Here is a 16,661-nt window from a genome sequence, read left to right as displayed (position 1 = left end):
CCCACCCCCACCCCACCGGCCAGCTGGCCCTGGCGAGCAGCCCCTGCTCTTTCAAGATTTAGCTCAAACAGCACCTCCTTTGTGAGGGTTCCCCAGGTAAGGCTCCCCCCTTTCCTTGTGACCTCACTGAGCTAGGTCAGAAAGTCCTGCTCCATTTTAGTCAACTTGGAGGGAGGGAGGGAGAGAGAGAGAGAGCGATTAGAGGAGGGGGAGGAGAGGTAAATGGAGGGGCCATCAAACAGGGCTGCTCACGATGTCGCCTGTGGAAAGGTGTCGATGGAAACACCAGCGTCACCGTCACCGTGATTCCGTCCACGCCAGGCGATGGGGACAGAAAGCGGAGCAGGAAGCCGGGACCTCGGTGGTGAGGGCGCTGTAGCAAGGGGTCCTGACCAGCCGACACGGATCTACACGCGCTGGGCGCTGGCCCCGTAGCTCTCATTTGTCCTTAGGTGGTGGTGGTGGTGGGGGGGGGGGTGGACCAACTTTACAACCTTCAGTGGGAGAGCGAGAGCTCTAGGGGTAGGTGCCTGGGGGCCTGTGAGCTCCCCGCTCGCTGGGGCGCTCGGGCCCCTGTGGTCTCCCTGGAACCAGAGCCCTGGGACCCCTCCAAGCAGGAGGCTTCTCAGCAAAGCCCTGCTCCTGGCTGTGGCCCGGGGGCCGCGGATGTGGGCAGGGCCGGGGCAGCTGCTGGAGGCCTCGCAGGGCCGGGCTGGGGAAGCCCTCCTGCCCCACCTGCGATGCCTGCCGTCTCTTAGCAACCGCGGTGGCGCCACCGCAGGCCGGGCTGCCGAGTGGGGCTGGGTCCCGTTCCAGAGCCTCTGGTCTTGGGAAGGGGCCCCCTTCTCCTTGCCAATTGGGTGTCCCTGAGCCCAAGGTCAGCCTTGCTGCGCAGGCGGGGTGGACCCTGCCCCTTCGGCAGGGCCGGGGCGTGGGCAGCGGGCGGTGTGTGTGTGTGTGTGGGGGGATTGGGGGGGGATAGTCGCTCCTCCCAGGCCTCGTTGCCGGGCGCCAGGGTGTGAGGCGTCAGGTCTGGGCCCCCCCCACCCCCCGCACCCTAATCCACCCAGCGTCCCGGCAGGTGCCAAGGCTCGGATGTCAGGGGGATGACCTCAGAGCTTTGGCTGTCGCTGGCAGGCGGCTGCCCAGACTTCCAGGCCCCCGGCGGGCACCTGTCACCCGGGCTGGACTGCCGCCCTTCCCCTGCCTCGGACCGTCCAGGAGGGAGCGGGGGGTTCTGGGAGAAACAGGCTTCCAGGGTGCGGCCTGGGATCCCAGGGCCCCTTCCATGCCCGGCCCCCTGAAGCCTGCACGGGGCTGTCCTGTGGGCCAGCCAGGGAAGGCAGCCTGCTGGGGGCGGGGGGGGGGGGGGTGATCAGTGTGGGCGGCAGACTCCCTCCTGCCCCCGGGACCCACCACTGCGGCTCTCGGTGGGAGAGACCCACATGAGGCTGCTCTGCAGGCTGAGCGCCCTTCCGGGCCTGTACCCCTCCCTTCCCGCCCGGGAGGACTGTGGGAGGAGCATTATTTACAGCAGAGAAGGACCGGGCCAGGAAAGTAATCCGTTCCCGGCTGGTGTGGCTCAGTGGTTGGGCGTTGACCTATGAACCAGGGGGTCCCGGGTTCGATTCCCAGTCAGGGCACATGCCCCGGTTGGGGGCTCGATCCCCAGTGTGGGCCATGCAGGAGGCAACTGAAGTTCAAATCTCAGACACGCCTCTCGCTGGCTGTGTGACCTTGACCCAACTTCACCACCCCTGGGCTGTGGTGAGAGTCAGGAGATATGAACTCTCGGGGAGCCTCGCCCACGGAGCGCCCTCCAGGCTGACGAGGGTGATTCCTGGGGCCACGCGGAGGCTCGCGGGGCGTCAGCCCTGGGCCCGGCCCTTCGGGACCCTCCTCCCGACTGCCACCTGCTTTGTCCTGGGTCTTTCAGGTCCAATTTGCTTTCTAACTTCGGTTGCTAAGCAACAGTGCCGCTTCCCATACGGCCTGAGCCTTATAAAACATGTACGGAAACTGGCGGCGCCGGCCCGGGCCCAGGGGGGCTGCTCCCACCCTTTGTTCTGTAGCAGTGAGGGGTTTTGTTGTTGTTTTCTGTTTTCAATCAAATAAACAAGCCGGCCAGCACTCTCTGGTCTCACCGGGCCCTGGCCGCTGCGGGGCCTGGAGCTGAGCCCGGTACCTGGAGGGGTGGGGCCCGGCCCGGTGGCCTGGATGCCGACGCCCCTGAAACCGCAGGTGCTGGGACAGGTGACCCCGGGCAGGAGCGCGTCGGGGGGAGAGCACCTGCCGCCCGCCCTCCGCCGCGTGACCGGCCGCTGCCCTCACCGGCGCATTCCTTTCCGCTCACGGGGACCAGTGTTGTTGGGGCGTCTTAGATGCCCCCCAGTAAAGACACCCGGGGCCGCGCACTCATGACCTGTGTGTGTGTTCCCGGGGTGGGGGGGACGGTACGACGTCTTTATTTTCTTTTTGTTAAATGTTTTTATTGATTTCAGAGAGGAAGGGAGAGGGAGAGAGAAACATCAATGATGAGAGAGAATCATGGATCCTGCACGCCCCCCACTGGGGATGGAGCCTGCAACCCGGGCCTGTGCCCTGACCGGGAATCGAACCCTGACCTCCTGGTTCACAGGTCGACGCTCAGCCACGGAGCCACGCCGGCGGGTGAGACTGTGCGGTTGTCCATTTCACCAGCAGCCACGGTCATGGCGCACCCGCTGCCTGGCTGCGGGGCCCGGGCCCAGGTTTCGTCCCAGCGAACGGTGTTTGGGCCTCACCAGGCGGGAACACAGTGTCGGGGTGAAGAAAGCTGCCCTCACGCTGTCTGTGATGACGAGGGGCACGTCATTGTGTTCCAGGCATGGAACCCCGAGTCTGTTCCCGTGCCCTCACTTCCCCCTCACGCACCCCCGTCGGCAGGGGCCCCCCGATTTAGTCCGGTCCTTGGCTCCTGCACATTTGCCAGTGGCGGATGCCTCCTCTGTCCCCCAGACCCCCGTCGTCCCCAAGCCCGGCCGCCAGGACGCTGTGCAGCGGGTGCTGAGCCCGGGAGCCCCTGTGACATCCGTGAGGTTGGTAACTCGGGGCGCCGGCCGCCTCTCCGGCCTCCTCTGGGGGTTTGTAGAGTCCCCTGCACCGGCCGAGGGCTGTCAGCATCGCCCACACAGCCCGTGGGGTCACCTGCCCGCCTCCCGCCGCCCCGCTGGCTCCCGTGCCGCCGGCTGGAGGGAACGGCAGGTCCGGGCCACGCTGGGAGCTGCTCAGCAGACGGCCCCTGGTGGCAAGGGAACACCTTTCAGACTGAAACGCGTGATCCCGCAGGACTGGGCCAGGCGTGCGCACAGCTCACACGCACAGCGGCCAAAGGCGGCACAACAGATGGGCGGGCAAACACCATGTGGTCCCTCCGCACAATGGATTGCTATTCAGCACAATAAGTGAGGTGCGGGCTCCGTCCCCAGTGGGGGGCGTGCAGGAGGCAGCCGGTCCATGATGCTCTCTCATCCTCTCATCCATATTTCTCCCTCTTCCTTCCTCTCTCTTTCTCAGGGCAATAAAAACACATATATATATATATATAATTAATGAAGTGCTGATACATGCTGCAAAGTGGATAAACCTGGAAAATCACGTGACGTGAAAGTGAGAAGGCTAACCCCCATTTTTGTAAAAACTACTGTTTGAAACTCTCTGCCATTAGATGATCCCTTATTCTGTGAGTCAACTGTTGTTTGTAGGTGGCCCCTTACTCTGTGAGTTAACTTGGCTTTCTAGCTGCTTGAGCAATCGGGAAGGTAAACACGGCTGTCTCACCTAGCAGGCCAGTCGCCTGACGTAAGGTCCGGAAAAGCCCTGGTTTGGGAGACGAGGGGGTGGGAAGATACGAATGGGGAAGCTTCCTCCATGTTTTTGCCCAGACATTTGGGAGTTGTCTCCCTCCGGCCGCCGGCGAATAAACAGTGTAACTCCGTTCCTCTGGGCGCTGCTTGGTCTGTCTCCGTCTTCTGTGCATCATTCCTTCCGCAACAAAAGAGGCAGAAAAAAGAAAGGCAGATGACTGGTGCCCAGGGGCTGGGGGGCGGGCCAGCTCGGAGTGGATGGGCTTTCCCCTCAGCGTGATAAGGTCTAGACCAGCGGTTCTCAACCTGTGGGCTGCGACCCCTTTGGGGGTCGAATGACCCTTTCACAGGGGTCGCCTAAGACCATTGGAAAACACACATATCATTACATATTGTTTTTGTGATTAATCACTATGCTTTAATTATGTTCAGTTTGTAACAATGAAAATACATCCTGCATATCAGATATTTACATGACGATTCATAACAGTAGCAACATTACAGTGATGAAGCAGCAACGAAAATAATTTTATGGTTGGGGGTCACCACAACATGAGGAACTGTATTAAAGGGTCACGGCATTAGGAAGGTTGAGAACCACTGGTCTAGAACTTAGCTGATGACTGCATGACGTTGTGAGTGTACTAAGTGTCACTGACAGAGAAACTGATGTCATGTGTCCATCCCCTCCCATCCCTGTCCATCCCCGTCCACCCCTCCCATCCCCTCCCATCCCTGTCCATCCCATCCATCCTGTCCCATCCCTGTCCACTCCCTCGCATCCCCGTCCATCTGGTCCATCCCCATCCACCCCCTCCCATCCCTGTCCCATCCCTGTCTGAGGCTCTGCTCTTGGGCCCCAGCTCACACTCTCTTGGCCTCACCTGGTTCCTGGCTGCAGCCCCTCGTTCCTGGAGGCCCCAGGGGTCACACCTCATTATCACAGTCTCACCTCCCGGGGCCACGTCAGCCCTGGAGTGATGGACCCAGTGGGCACCCAAGCAGCTCCGCACTCAGAGGCCCTGCCTGGTCCTGGGCTCTGGGTTCTGGCCTCTGGGGTGAACACCTGCATCCTCAGAGGTGGTTGTGCTGGTGACACGGAGCCCGCGTGTGAGTGTTTCCCACAGGCCAGCACGTAGTAGGTGCTCAATAAATTCAAGCATCCCCAGCTGCAGGGGCTGGTGTGCGGGGAGGAGGAGGGAGCTGCTGCCTGGGAGACTTCCTGGACGAGGGGGCCTGGGGGACGATCCCCCACCTCCCACCTCCCACAGTGCTCTTCCCTCGCGGGTCTCATCAGCCGCCAGGCCAGGGGCAGGTGGACTGGCTTGTGTCTCACATGCTGAATGCGACACCCGGCGAGGGGAGGCCAGCCGAGGGATCCCCAAGGAGCTGAGACAGACCGGGTGACGGTGACCTGAGAGGGGACAGGTGGGGTGACCTTGACCTCAGAGGGGAAAGGCATATGGTGGGAGAGTGGGTTCCTCCCTCGCCCCCTATGGCCCCGCCCTGCTGTGCGGGATGCAACGCCACATCCAGGGCACAGGCCACCAGGAGCGCCCCGGGGCCTCCCCCTCAGAATGGGGGTGAGCACGCGTGCCCCTCCCCCATCTCCGAGGGGCTGTCCAGGGCACAGGGACCTGCTGGCCTCGGGGACACCAGTTTGAGCAAGGCAGCGTCCACAGCTCCCGGCCTGCGGGTGGCCCTCTCCTTCCTGCGGCCTTTTTTGGTGGCTGAAACCCTAGCCTGAGCCCAGAGCCAGACAGGCCGGCAGACAAGCACATTCTTCTCAGGGGAGCCCCCCCTCCTCCTCCTCTTCTTCCTCCTCCCAGGCCTGCCCAGGCCTGACCCCGGGCTGGGTTGCAGGCTGTGCAGCCTGCACGGCCGCTCCCTGGGGACTTGGGGTGGGCAGGACCCCCGAGGCCCTGGGCTGGGCTGGGAGTCCTGCGGGGGGAGCTGACTCCAGGCCCCTGGGCGTCCGGCTCCAGTGCTGGCTGTGGGCCCTTCTGCCCCATTTCTGGGCAAATCCCAGCTTGTCCTGACTCAGTTTCCCCAGTGACTACCCCAGAACCCTGGAGATCAGAGGATTGAAACTTGAGCCCCCAGGGTCAGGCTCAGGCTCAGGCTCAGGGTGGGGGGCACCCAGGTGAAGGGAAGCCTGGTTTGAGGTTGTGGGGCTCTGACGCTGTCTGATGGGGTGGGGAGTAGGGGGGGTGTCTGCACTGCCCTCGGGGTCATTCCAACAGGAGGTGCCCCCCCATTTCTCCTGCCTGGGCAGGACAGTGGTGCAGAGTGGACCCCACTCCTGACTGAGGGAGGTGGAGGGCAGGGAACTTAGAATCCTGGGGCGCCTGCCCTGGCTGGTGTGCTCAGTGGGTAGAGCATCAGCCTGTGAACTGAACGGTCCTGGGTTCAATTCCGGTCAGGGCACAGGCAGGCCTGGGTTGCAGGCTTGATCCCAGTGGGGGGCGGGCAGGAGGCAGCCGATCCATGATTCTCTCTCCTCATGGATGTCTCTCTCTTTCCCTCTCCCTGCCTCTCTGAAATCAATAAAAACACATTAAACAATAAAAAAAGAAGCCTGGGGCCTGTCCTCAGTGGAGCAGACGTTTATTGGGCACCTAAGTGCAAGGCACTGGGCCAGGTGCCGGGATACAGAGCGACACAGACGTCCCTGCCCCGCGAGGAGCTCACAGTCTAGAGGGAGTGAGACGCGTACAGTCGGCGGCAGTGACATCAGCTGGCGCTGCAGGTGCGGAGGCGGGCGGGGCGGCGGGTCCGGGACGCGGGCTGCTTCGGGGCAGCGCTGGGCGGGGTACAGCGTGGGCTCCGGCCCGAGGGGGGCCATCGGGAGGGGAGGTGCCCACCGAGGCGGGGCCCACGGAGGCCGAGGAAGGCGCGGCTGCAGCGGGCATGGGCGGGGCTGTACCACGTGGGCGAACACGGGGCCGGGGGACACCAGGCAGGCGCGGGGGCTGAGCTGGGTGCTGGCCTGCGCCTCTGAGCACCCTGGGCGGGAAGAGGTGCCTCTGGAAGCCAACCAGGAGGGGGCCGCGGGGGCACGGCTGGTGGTCACATGGCAAGAAAGGGGCAGAGTGGACGGGGACCTGGGGGTTGTCGGAGGCTGTCCCCGGGCTCAGGTAGAGCTAGAAAGGCCCCCCTGAAGGGCGCACGGGGGGGGGGATGGGGCGCAGAATTAGGGAGGAGCGGGGAGTCCTAAGGTAACATTGGCAAGTTTCTCAAAATGTGGTCGGAGGGCCACCTGCCTGGGCATCGTCCGGGGAGGGGCTGAAGGGGCAGCGCTGCTGGGAACCCAGCCCTGGGGATGGTGCCCGGACACCCCCACCGCCAGCGAGAGCCCCTCCCGACCGAGCCCCATCGCTGCTCCCAAGTCTGAGGGGAAAGAGGGTGGTGAGGCTGGGCCCCAGGGAAGAGAAGGGGAGCCATGAGGAGGCTCAGGAGGGGCCCTCGCTCACAGGGAGAAGGTCAGCGGGTGGACGGCCACGGTCACTGAGGCTTGAGGAAGGGCGGCCCTGCAGGGAGCCCACACCAGTCCCACCAGGTGGGCGGGGCCAGAGGCGCAGCCGGGCGGTGCGGGGAGAACGAAGATGATTCTTTAGGGAATCGGGTTGTTACTGTCATCGAAAGGAGCTGACATGTGCAGGGTCACGAGGAGGTAGATGCTGACCAGCAAGAGGAGGAGCGAGGGAGCGAGGCAGGGAGGACGGGGCGGTGCGGGGAAGGGCTGCCAGAGGCAGGCCCAGCTCCGAGGTGTGCGTGTGGGGGGGGGGGGGGAGGCTGGACCTAGGGGAGTGGCAGGGCGGGGGGTGCTCAGAGCATCCCAGAGAGCAGCGCCCTCCAGGGCAGATCAGATCCACAGGCCACAAGCCTGAGCCAGACGGAGGCCCTCCCTCCTCCCCTCCCTCCTCCCCCGCGGCTGCACCTGCGAGTCCCCACCACACAGCAGCGGGCGCTGACCGGCCACCACCACGGGGATGGCTGGTGCCTTCTCCCTGCTCTTCAGCCTCAAGGGTCTCGAACACAGGCCGTGAGGTCAGACCAGCGCCCTCCCCGGGAGAGAGCCTGGGGCCTGGGGCAGAGCCCGCCCGGGAGTCAGCACCACCCACACCCTCTGACAGCGGACAGCCTTCTGGGGGGGGTGGGGGTCCTGCCCTCGCACCGACTCCTGGGAAGGAAGGCTGTGGACAGCAGGACGCAGAGCCGCTGGGCACGAAAGCTGCCCCCAAGGCGGGCGGGCCACCGAGAAACATTCCCGTCAACCCCGGGCTGAGATCGGGGGGAAGCTCGGACAGGTGGGGACTGTCTAATGGTTTGAAAACTGAGGTTTCGAATAGGAAAATGAACGAAACCTGAGGGGTTTCGGAAAGACTGGGAACCGCGTTTCCTGCTGTGACGTATCAGGACGCCTAAGGAGTGCTTTTCTGTGCGCCACAGCCTGGCGCTTTCCCTTCCCGCACCCGAGAAAGGGGCAGGCGGAGCCCACAGACCAAACATCACCCACCGGTCAGAGGTCAGGCCGCTGCAGGAGCCCAGCCAGCTCCACCTGGCAGCAGCGAGGCCCCGCCCCTTCCAGGTGCGCCCGGGTCCTTCTGGGAAACAGAAATCTGGGATTGGCAAGGCCGCCGGGCCAAGCCTGGACCTCGAAGGTCAGGGTCACGGCCAGACAGTCTAGACCAGTGATGAACCTTTTGAGCTCGGCGTGTCAGCATTTCGAAAAGCCCTAACTGAACTCTGGTGCCGTGTCACATATAGAAATTTTTTGATATTTGCAACCAGAGTAAAACAAAGACTTACATTTTTGATATTTATCTTATATATTTAAATGCCATTTAACAAAGAAAAATCAACCAAAAAAATGAGTTCGCGTGTCACCTCTGACACGCGTGTCATAGGTTCGCCATCACTGGTCTAGACCTCACACACCTGCTGCTCGAAGTCACTGCCTGGCCCACCTCAAGGGACTCACCCGGGCACCCCCCCCCCACAGCAACAGCTGACAACAGTCCCCACAGACGCACCTCGAAGGCACCCAAGAGAAAAGGCGATGGAAGAAGCGTAGCCACCCGGAGGGAGCGGGTGTCCCGGGGCCACGCTGCCTGCTCGTGGCCGGCAGAGCCCCTCACCCGGAAGAGCCCCAAACCATCCCGGGGGGGGGGTGGGGGGAGGGGAGCCTCCGGGGGCGGAGAGGGAGATCCGCAGGGACACAGGGACCTGACCGCGGCGCCCGGGAGGACGGGTGTAGAAGACAAAGCCCTTTGAAGGTGGGTTCAGGGAACAGCAAGGCGCTGGGAAGGAGCTGCCGGGAGAAGTCACCGACAGGAACTGGGCAGCTGACCACACGATGCGAAGCTATCGAGTCCGAGAAAGGCGCGCGGGAAGGGCCGCTGAGGACAGAGACAACAGCGAACGTGAAGGCAGGGTCGCCCCGCGGAAGCGGCTGGTGCTGACTGGCTGGGTCGCCTGGAAAGCAGACACCGGTGGGTTTTGGCAAAGCTGCACAGCGTTCGCAGGGGGCATGCCCCATGGCTGAGGACACAAAACCTCCACAGCGAGGGCTGTGCCAGTCCTCGCGCCCACCGTCCTCCTCGGGGGCTGGACGTGACGTGGAGTCAGGTCAGGACAGCCAGGCCTGTGCTGGCGGGAGCGGAGCCCTGGACCGGGAGGCGGCCCCACCCACTGGCCTGCACAGCGGGCGCCTGGGCGTGGCCAGGGCGGGCACAGTGCCCGGTCCCCCATGGCGGCAGGCACGAGGTGCCCTCTAGTGGCGCCCGGCCTCTCTAACCAAGGATTCCGGCGGGGAATCCCGGGGAGGGCACACTCCAGGTTGGCGGGCGTGACGGTCACCTCAAGAAAATATACTTTAAGGATCTTGCTTCCCTAAGGAAGCAGCTCTTGTTTTGTTTTGTTGTTTTATTTAGAAAGGCTAATCATATTCATTTGTCAATATTTTCAGCTTTAAGGAAAATAGTTTAAAAAACATAAAAATGTCATTACACTTGAGTCACTGCTAGGAAACAGTCTGAGCAGACAGAGAATGCAGACTCTCCTCCGACAGGAACCGGTCCTCTGATAGCAGCATCATTTATGTAGAAAAGAGCTGGCTTGAAAACCCAGGGTTTATGCACAAATCGGGCCGTTCCTCTCCTGCACGCGCAGCGGCTCCCGGCCGCCTCTTCACAGTGCGCGGCCGCGCTCAGTCCAGCACCATGGCCGACAGCGCGTTCAGGTCCTTCATGTAGGGGTGGGCCGCCAGGATCTGGTCGATCTTCAGCCGCTGCTCCGAGTCGGGGAAGATCTTCAGCAGGGCCTCCCTCAGCTCGCTGGTCTCGGCCGAGGACCGCTGGGCGGGCAGGGGCACGCTGGGCGGGAGGCCGGGCAGGCCGGGCCCCAGCGGGAAGCGGGGCTGCTGGGGCAGCCAGTGGCCGGGCGGGGGGCCTTGGACCCGGGCGGGGGGCTGGTGGCCGGTGCCGGCGGCCTGGGTGCCGGGGCCCCGGAAGCTGGGGTCGAACATGCCCACGGCCGGTAGGGCGGGGAGCAGGGGCTGCAGGTCCCTGTGAACGAAGCGAGGCCTGGTGAGCTGGGTGAGGAGATGAACAGGAGACCCTTGGAAAGGACCTGCTGCCGCCCCCGAGCCCAGTGCCGCCCCCTGGCGGCTGACGGGGGGACTGCGGGCCGGGCGGGGATGTCCCCACGCCACCTCCAGACTTAGTGGGGACAGGATGACAGCGCTTCAGGAGCCACGCCAGCCCGGACAGTGTAACTCAGTGGCTCCACCCCCAGTGTGGGGCGTGCAGGAGGCAGCCGATCCCTGCTTCTCTCTCATCACTAATGTGCCTATCTCTCTCCTTCCCTCCCTTCCTCTCTGAATTCAATAAAAAAAAGTGTGTGTGTGTTTTTAAAAAGAGCCACTCCACCTGCAGGTCGGCTCTGGGAGGACTGACCCCGCCCCTCGGTCTGGCCCGGCACCGCCTGGGCGCGTCCAGCAGGTGTGAGGACGGAGGGTGAGACTCTGATGCTGTAAGGGCGGCCCTGGCTGACAGGCCTCAGAAAAGGGACCCCCGTGAGTGGACGGGCAGCCCTCACCGACCCCTGTGCGCCCCCCTCTCCCCTGACGTCTGGGTGCGGCACTGGCACCCACAACTGTGTGCACACAGGTGAGTGTTTAACTTCCTTATCAACCGGCCGAGCCTGCTGCGGGCGGCGCCGGCTGTGGAAGGAGCCAAAGAACATTCCTCCGGCAGCTGGGCCGCGGACCGTGAGGCCAGTGAGGCCTGCACACGGGCCTCGGTTCAAGCTGGGACGCCGGGAAGGCAGTGAGGGGTGCGAGAGGCGTGGTGTGGAGCAGGGTGGGCGCTCAGCCCGCGCTCGTGTCCTCAACACCAAGGGCTCGAAAGAGAAAGGGTGCCCGAGACCAGGGAGGGGCCAGCTGGCCCTGCAGGCGACCGCCGTGCGAGTCACCCCCCAGCCAAGCCGGGAACCCCCAGGGTCTCCTTGCAAATGGAAACGAACCCCTGACCGCCTTCCTGCCGGGAACACACACAAGTGCAGCCTGTTTTAGTTTTAAAGAGAAAAGGTCCGTTGCTGGGTGAGTGGTTCTCAACCTCCTGGCCCTTTAAATACAGCTCCTCATGCTGTGACCCAACCATAACATTATTTTTGTGGCTACGTCATCACTGTCATGTTGCTACTGTGAGGAATCGTCATGTAAATATCTGATCTGCAGGATGGTCTCAGGCGACCCCTGTGAAAGGGTCGTTCGACCGCCAAAGGGGTCGCGACCCACAGGTTGAGAACCGCTGGGTTAGAGGCTCTGCGTCAGGCACACAGAATACTGTGGTTAACGACGGAAAAAAACAAGAGCCAACCTGAACGGCGACTCGCTAGTATGTGGCGCCCGCAGTGCCTGCTTTGTCCTCTCAGACCCACAGGAGGCGCCTGGCTCCCCGCTCTCCACGAGGAGCTGGTGTGGCTCAGTGGGCAGAGCACCAGTCCGAGGACTGAAGGGTCCCGGGTTCAATTCTGGTCAAGGGCTGGGACCTGGGCTGCAGGCTCGATCCCTGGTCCCTGGTTGGGGCTCGTGTGTGGGGAAACCAATCGATGTGTCTCTCTCACATGGATGTTTCTCTCTGTCTCTCCCCCTCTTTTATACTCTCTCTAAAAATTAATGGAAAAATACCCCCAGGTGAGGACTAGCCAAAAAACCCCAAAACCAAAAGGACCACAAATGAAGGTTTAGTCTTTCGGGGGCACTTGCTTGATTAGTTTCCATATAGACAAGATCCGCACTCAATCTAAGGCCACTGAAATGAAATAAGGAGCCCTGTTTAGCTCCTGGGGACATGCCTGCACTGAACCTGCACAAAGCCCGGAAAGCACGCGGCCATCTGGAGAGGAAATACCTAAGGAAGACTTCCTTCCGAAGAAACTCTTCTAATCGGGGTCCACTCCTTCCCAGAGGGTCGTCGGGAACCATGAATATGTCCCCCACGAAGGTGTACTGGAGCAGCCTGCAACAGAGGGCGAGGGGGGCGTGGAGGGCGTGGAGAGCGCGGCTGAGAAAGGCCCCCCAAAGTCCTAGCGCCGCTCAAGGCCCGAAGGCCGAGGCACCCCGGCCCACACGTTAGCTCCTCCCCCGGATCCCAGTGGAGCCGAGCCAGCAGCTCTCAGCAGCTCCCCCTTCCTGCCGAGACCTCGCTGTCTGTCTGAGCCCGGGGGCAGCTGCACCCAGCGGGCTCACTTCCAACGTCCCTCCCAAGGCCAGACGCCCAGACTCGCCTGGGACACGGCGGGTGCCCGGCGAAGGTTTACATTCGAGTGGATGTGGGGGACCCCGAGGTCCTCAATCAAACCACAGCCCAGAGTGGAGGCAGGAGCAGCGGCGAGGGCTGCGGGGGCTAACACGTTCCTGGATGCGCTCGGGCCGCTCACCTGCGGGGCTTCCCGGGCTGCCTCCCAGGGCCAAGGGGCAGGAAACAGCTCTTCCTCTGTGCACCTGCCCGGTGGCCCCGCCCCTCCACACCACGCAGGGCTCTCTTCCCCCAAACAGGACGCAGAGAAGCGCCTGGGAGCCCAGGGCTGCGCGCTCTTCTCCCTCTGGCCCTGCGGCTGGCGGCTCAGACTCCTCGCCCAGGACCTGGCCCTCTCTGGGGGGCTCATGGCCTAATAAACCCTTTCTTCCCAAGATTTCAGCTGTGAAAGCTGTTGTCCACTGGCAAACCACTGAAGACACCTTTAAAAAAGGAAGCCGTGAGCCCTGGCTGGTGTGGCTCAGTGGATAGAGCACCGACCTGGGGACTGAAGAGGCCCAGGTTTGATTCTGGCCAAGGGCACAGGCCTGGGTTGCGGGCACATCCCCAGTGGGGGGTGTGCAGGAGGCGGCTGATCCATGATTCTCTCTCATCGTTGATGCTTGTATTTCCCCCCCCCTCTCCCTTCCTCTCTGAAATCAATTCAAACATATTTTTTTAAAAGAAAGGCATGGCACTTGAGGAAGTGAAAGCAGAGGTTAGTTGTGTTTAATTTATCAACTTTTGGGAAAACGAAAGTGCCAGCTGTTGGACCGGGTCCGGGCCGCGTTGTGTGTTTGACGTTGGGCCCAGGGCTCTGAGGGCGGTCGGCCGGCGTGCACACGTCTCGGTGCCTTCAGGCTGCGTGTGGACACGGACAGTGTCCGGGAAACGCCGATGCGGGCCCAGGGCCAGCGTCCAGCAGGGACTAGCCCCAGGAGAGCCGTGGCTCGTGAACTGTGCCCAGAGGTCAAAGCCCAGCTCCCAGTTCGGCTATCGACAGCTTTTAACAACACACGGGCCACAGGCCTGGAGTCACTCGCTCTCACCTGGGCCTTGGCAGCGACAGGCCATTTTCCTGTGACCCCTAACGGCTCAGCAACGGACACACGCCCGCCGTGGGAGCTGGGAGCCCACCGAGGCGCCACCTAGTGGGGCAGCGTGGGCAGCTGTGTAGGTACCAGTCCGCTCCTTTAGGTAACTAGTCAAGTAGCTGTCGGATGGCGCTCTGTCCTGGGTGTCTGTGTGTGTGTGTTTGGGGGACCCCCAAACTGGTAGGACTGAACCCTGAACCTGGGATCCGAGCCACCTCCAGGTAGACAGCATCAAAACTGAGTTGAACTCTGCCCGGCCAGTGTGGCTCAGTGGTTGGGCATCGACCTATGAACCAGGAGGTCACAATTTGATTCCCAGTCTGAGCACAGGCCCGGGTTGCGGGCTCCATCCCCAGTGTGGGGCGTGCAGGAGGCAGCCGAGCAATGATTCTCCCTCATCATTGATGTTTCTAGCTCTCGTCCTCTCCCTTCCTCTCTGAAGTCAATAAAAATCCTATATAATAAAAGGCTAATATGCAAATAGACCGAACAGCGGAACAACTGACGTGCGCTGACCACCAGGGGGCGAGCGCAGACCATGGCGGGCGGGCACTGGCTGCAGTGGGGTGGTGGAGCAGGTGAGCAGGGGCGCCAGACCAAGGCGGGGCGCTGGTCGCTGTCATCGGGGCGAGCCTCTGGTGGTTACTGAAAACTCTTTGCTCCCACAAGCTGCAGTCCCACCTGGTGCTCACACCTGCGGCCGGCGCCAGAGCCACCACTTGCACCCGCTGCCAGTGCCCAGCGCCGGTCCCTATCGCTTGGCGCCGTCAGCGGGTGCGCACGGAGGCTTCTGGCCCTGATTGCCCCAAGGGCTTCTCCACCTCCCCCAGCTCCTGAGGGCCGATCAGGGCAGCAGCCGCTGCACACACCCGCTGCTGGCACCGGCCCCAATCGCTCAGCGCCATCAGCAGGTGCAAGCACGGCCGGCACTGTCAGTGTGTGGGAGCAGCAGCGGGAGTGGGGCTGCCGGCAGACAGTGGGGGAGGCTGGGCGAGGGCACAGAGGATGGGGCTGAGACCCGCCCCTGTGCCCACTGCAGCCCATAGTTCCTTTCAAGGTGCACGAATTCGTGCACTGGGCCCCTGGTATATTTGTAAAATAGAAATTGAGTTGAATTCCTAGACACCATGATGGTGGCTGAGAATTGTTTGTTGACGTGGGGGAACCCCACCCCTCTCCCCTGCATTGGAATTGGAGTCAGGAACCCAATTTACCAGCAACGTTTATGTTTCATGGCTAACGTGTGAGGCCGGTGACCTGCAGAAGCCCCCTGGGCATCGGGGGGAGCCAGGAGGAGGCACTCCTGCCGCATCCCACAGCTAACGGTAGCGGCGCCCAGATGTGCCCTTGCCCGCAGGGAGCTCCGGGCTGAGCGGTGCCTGTGGGCACCCAGCCCCCCTTCACCGTCTGGGCGCACAGTCCTAGGACCTGGCTCCCTGTCTCGCCCTCTGCAGGGCAAGGTGAGCACAAACAAACAGCAAACAGAACCGAAGGACGAATCACAGCACGTGTGGCCGAGGAAGGACAGGGAGGGACGTTACCTCTTTGTAATAATTTCTCTCCAGGACACCGACTCGGTCACAAATTCTCTGAAGTTGTCATTCGTTACGATGATGCCACCAGTTTTGTCCGCTAAGTGTAGCAGGAACCTGTGGTAACAGGACAGAGGTTAAGAGGGCAGGCGGCCCCCGGCCCCCCGGGCTGTGCAGTCAGACACAGGGCTTCCTCCCTCTTCATAGGAAACCCCAGGACGCGGCTGAGGCCGGGGACAGAGAGGCCTCGCCCTGCCAGCTGAGGGCCCAGGAGACGCTGAGTACCTCTGAGGTGCCTAGTAGATTGGAAAGGGGCCTGGTTCTCACACAACCTGACTCTTTTTGAAAACGGTCTCAGCCACATTCACACCCACATTCACACGTGCTGCAGAGAACCGCCCGGTCAGCAGGGGCCTTAGGGAGCAGAGGGGGGTGAGTGGGGGTGGCAGGGAGCCGAGGGGGGTGAGCAGGGGCGTTAGGGAGCCGAGGGGGGTGAGCAGGGGCGTTAGGGAGCAGAGGGGGGTGAGTGGGGGTGGCAGGGAGCCGAGGGGGGTGAGTGGGGGCGGCAGGGAGCAGAGGGGGGTGAGTGGGGGTGGCAGGGAGCCGAGGGGGGTGAGCAGGGGAGTTAGGGAGCCGAGGGGGGTGAGCAGGGGCATTAGGGAGCAGAGGGGGGTGAGCGGGGGCGTTAGGGAGCAGAGGGGGGTGAGTGGGGGCGGCAGGGAGCCGAGGCGGGGCACCCAGGCCGGGCTGAGCCACCTGCGGATCCCTGTGGTTCTCAGCTGTGCACCGGGAGCTCTGGTGCCAAGACCAGCCGGCTGGCACAGGCAGCCTTGCCATCGTTGTCCCCACAGGGTCACGTTCTGCTCTGACTTAGGAGTGATGCTCAGCCCTGGCCTGTGGCTAGGCGGCTGGGCGCCGTCCAGGGCACCAAAAGGGTTGCTAGTTCGATTTCCAGTCGGGGCACAGGCCGGGGTTGCGGGCTGGATCCCCAGTGGGGGGCGTGCAGGAGGCAGCCGGTCCATGACTCTCTCATCATTGATGTTTCCCTCTCTCTCTCCCTTCCTCTCTCTGTACAAAGTCAATTTTAACCAGTTAACTGCCACGATATTTTGAATTTAATTTAAAAAGGTCCGCCGCTTGCATCTATAGACGCTTAGGACATACAAATGGTTAAAAAAAAAAAAAGCAGCGACGTTCTGAACTGCCTGCCGCCTCGCCCAAGTAGAGACTCACTCAACCCCCAGCTGTGGAGACAGGCGCCGGGGAAGTGGGGGCGCCGGGCGCTGGGCAGGCTGTTCCGTTGCTGGAGATGCTCAGGCCCCGCTCTTACGGGAGGTGGGGAGGATGGTGGGTTACCCCCCAGGCAGGTCACCACACAGACACGGG

The 16,661-nt window shown here is 62.6% G+C and overlaps 2 protein-coding genes across 2 annotated transcripts in view; both read right to left on the bottom strand.

Moving 5' to 3' along the window:
* The window catches only part of SIAH1 (siah E3 ubiquitin protein ligase 1), a 68,125-nt gene that overhangs the window by 28,755 nt on the left and 22,709 nt on the right, over nucleotides 1-16,661 (bottom strand). The window lies entirely within an intron of this gene.
* The window catches only part of N4BP1 (NEDD4 binding protein 1), a 33,221-nt gene continuing 22,996 nt past the window's right edge, over nucleotides 6,437-16,661 (bottom strand). Inside the window, exons 5-7 of the mRNA XM_059668106.1 lie at nucleotides 15,285-15,392; nucleotides 12,263-12,370; nucleotides 6,437-10,414 (exon numbers count right to left, since the gene is read on the bottom strand). Of these exons, the coding sequence (XP_059524089.1) occupies nucleotides 10,057-10,414; nucleotides 12,263-12,370; nucleotides 15,285-15,392 (574 nt within the window). The 3' untranslated portion in view covers nucleotides 6,437-10,056. The remainder of the gene's footprint in view (nucleotides 10,415-12,262; nucleotides 12,371-15,284; nucleotides 15,393-16,661) is intronic.

The sequence above is a fragment of the Myotis daubentonii genome, chromosome 15 (genome assembly GCF_963259705.1).
Source record: "Myotis daubentonii chromosome 15, mMyoDau2.1, whole genome shotgun sequence".
Classification (NCBI taxonomy): Eukaryota; Metazoa; Chordata; class Mammalia; order Chiroptera; family Vespertilionidae; genus Myotis; species Myotis daubentonii.
Note: the sequence above shows the minus strand (reverse complement) of the source record. Positions and strands in the feature narration are given on the sequence as shown.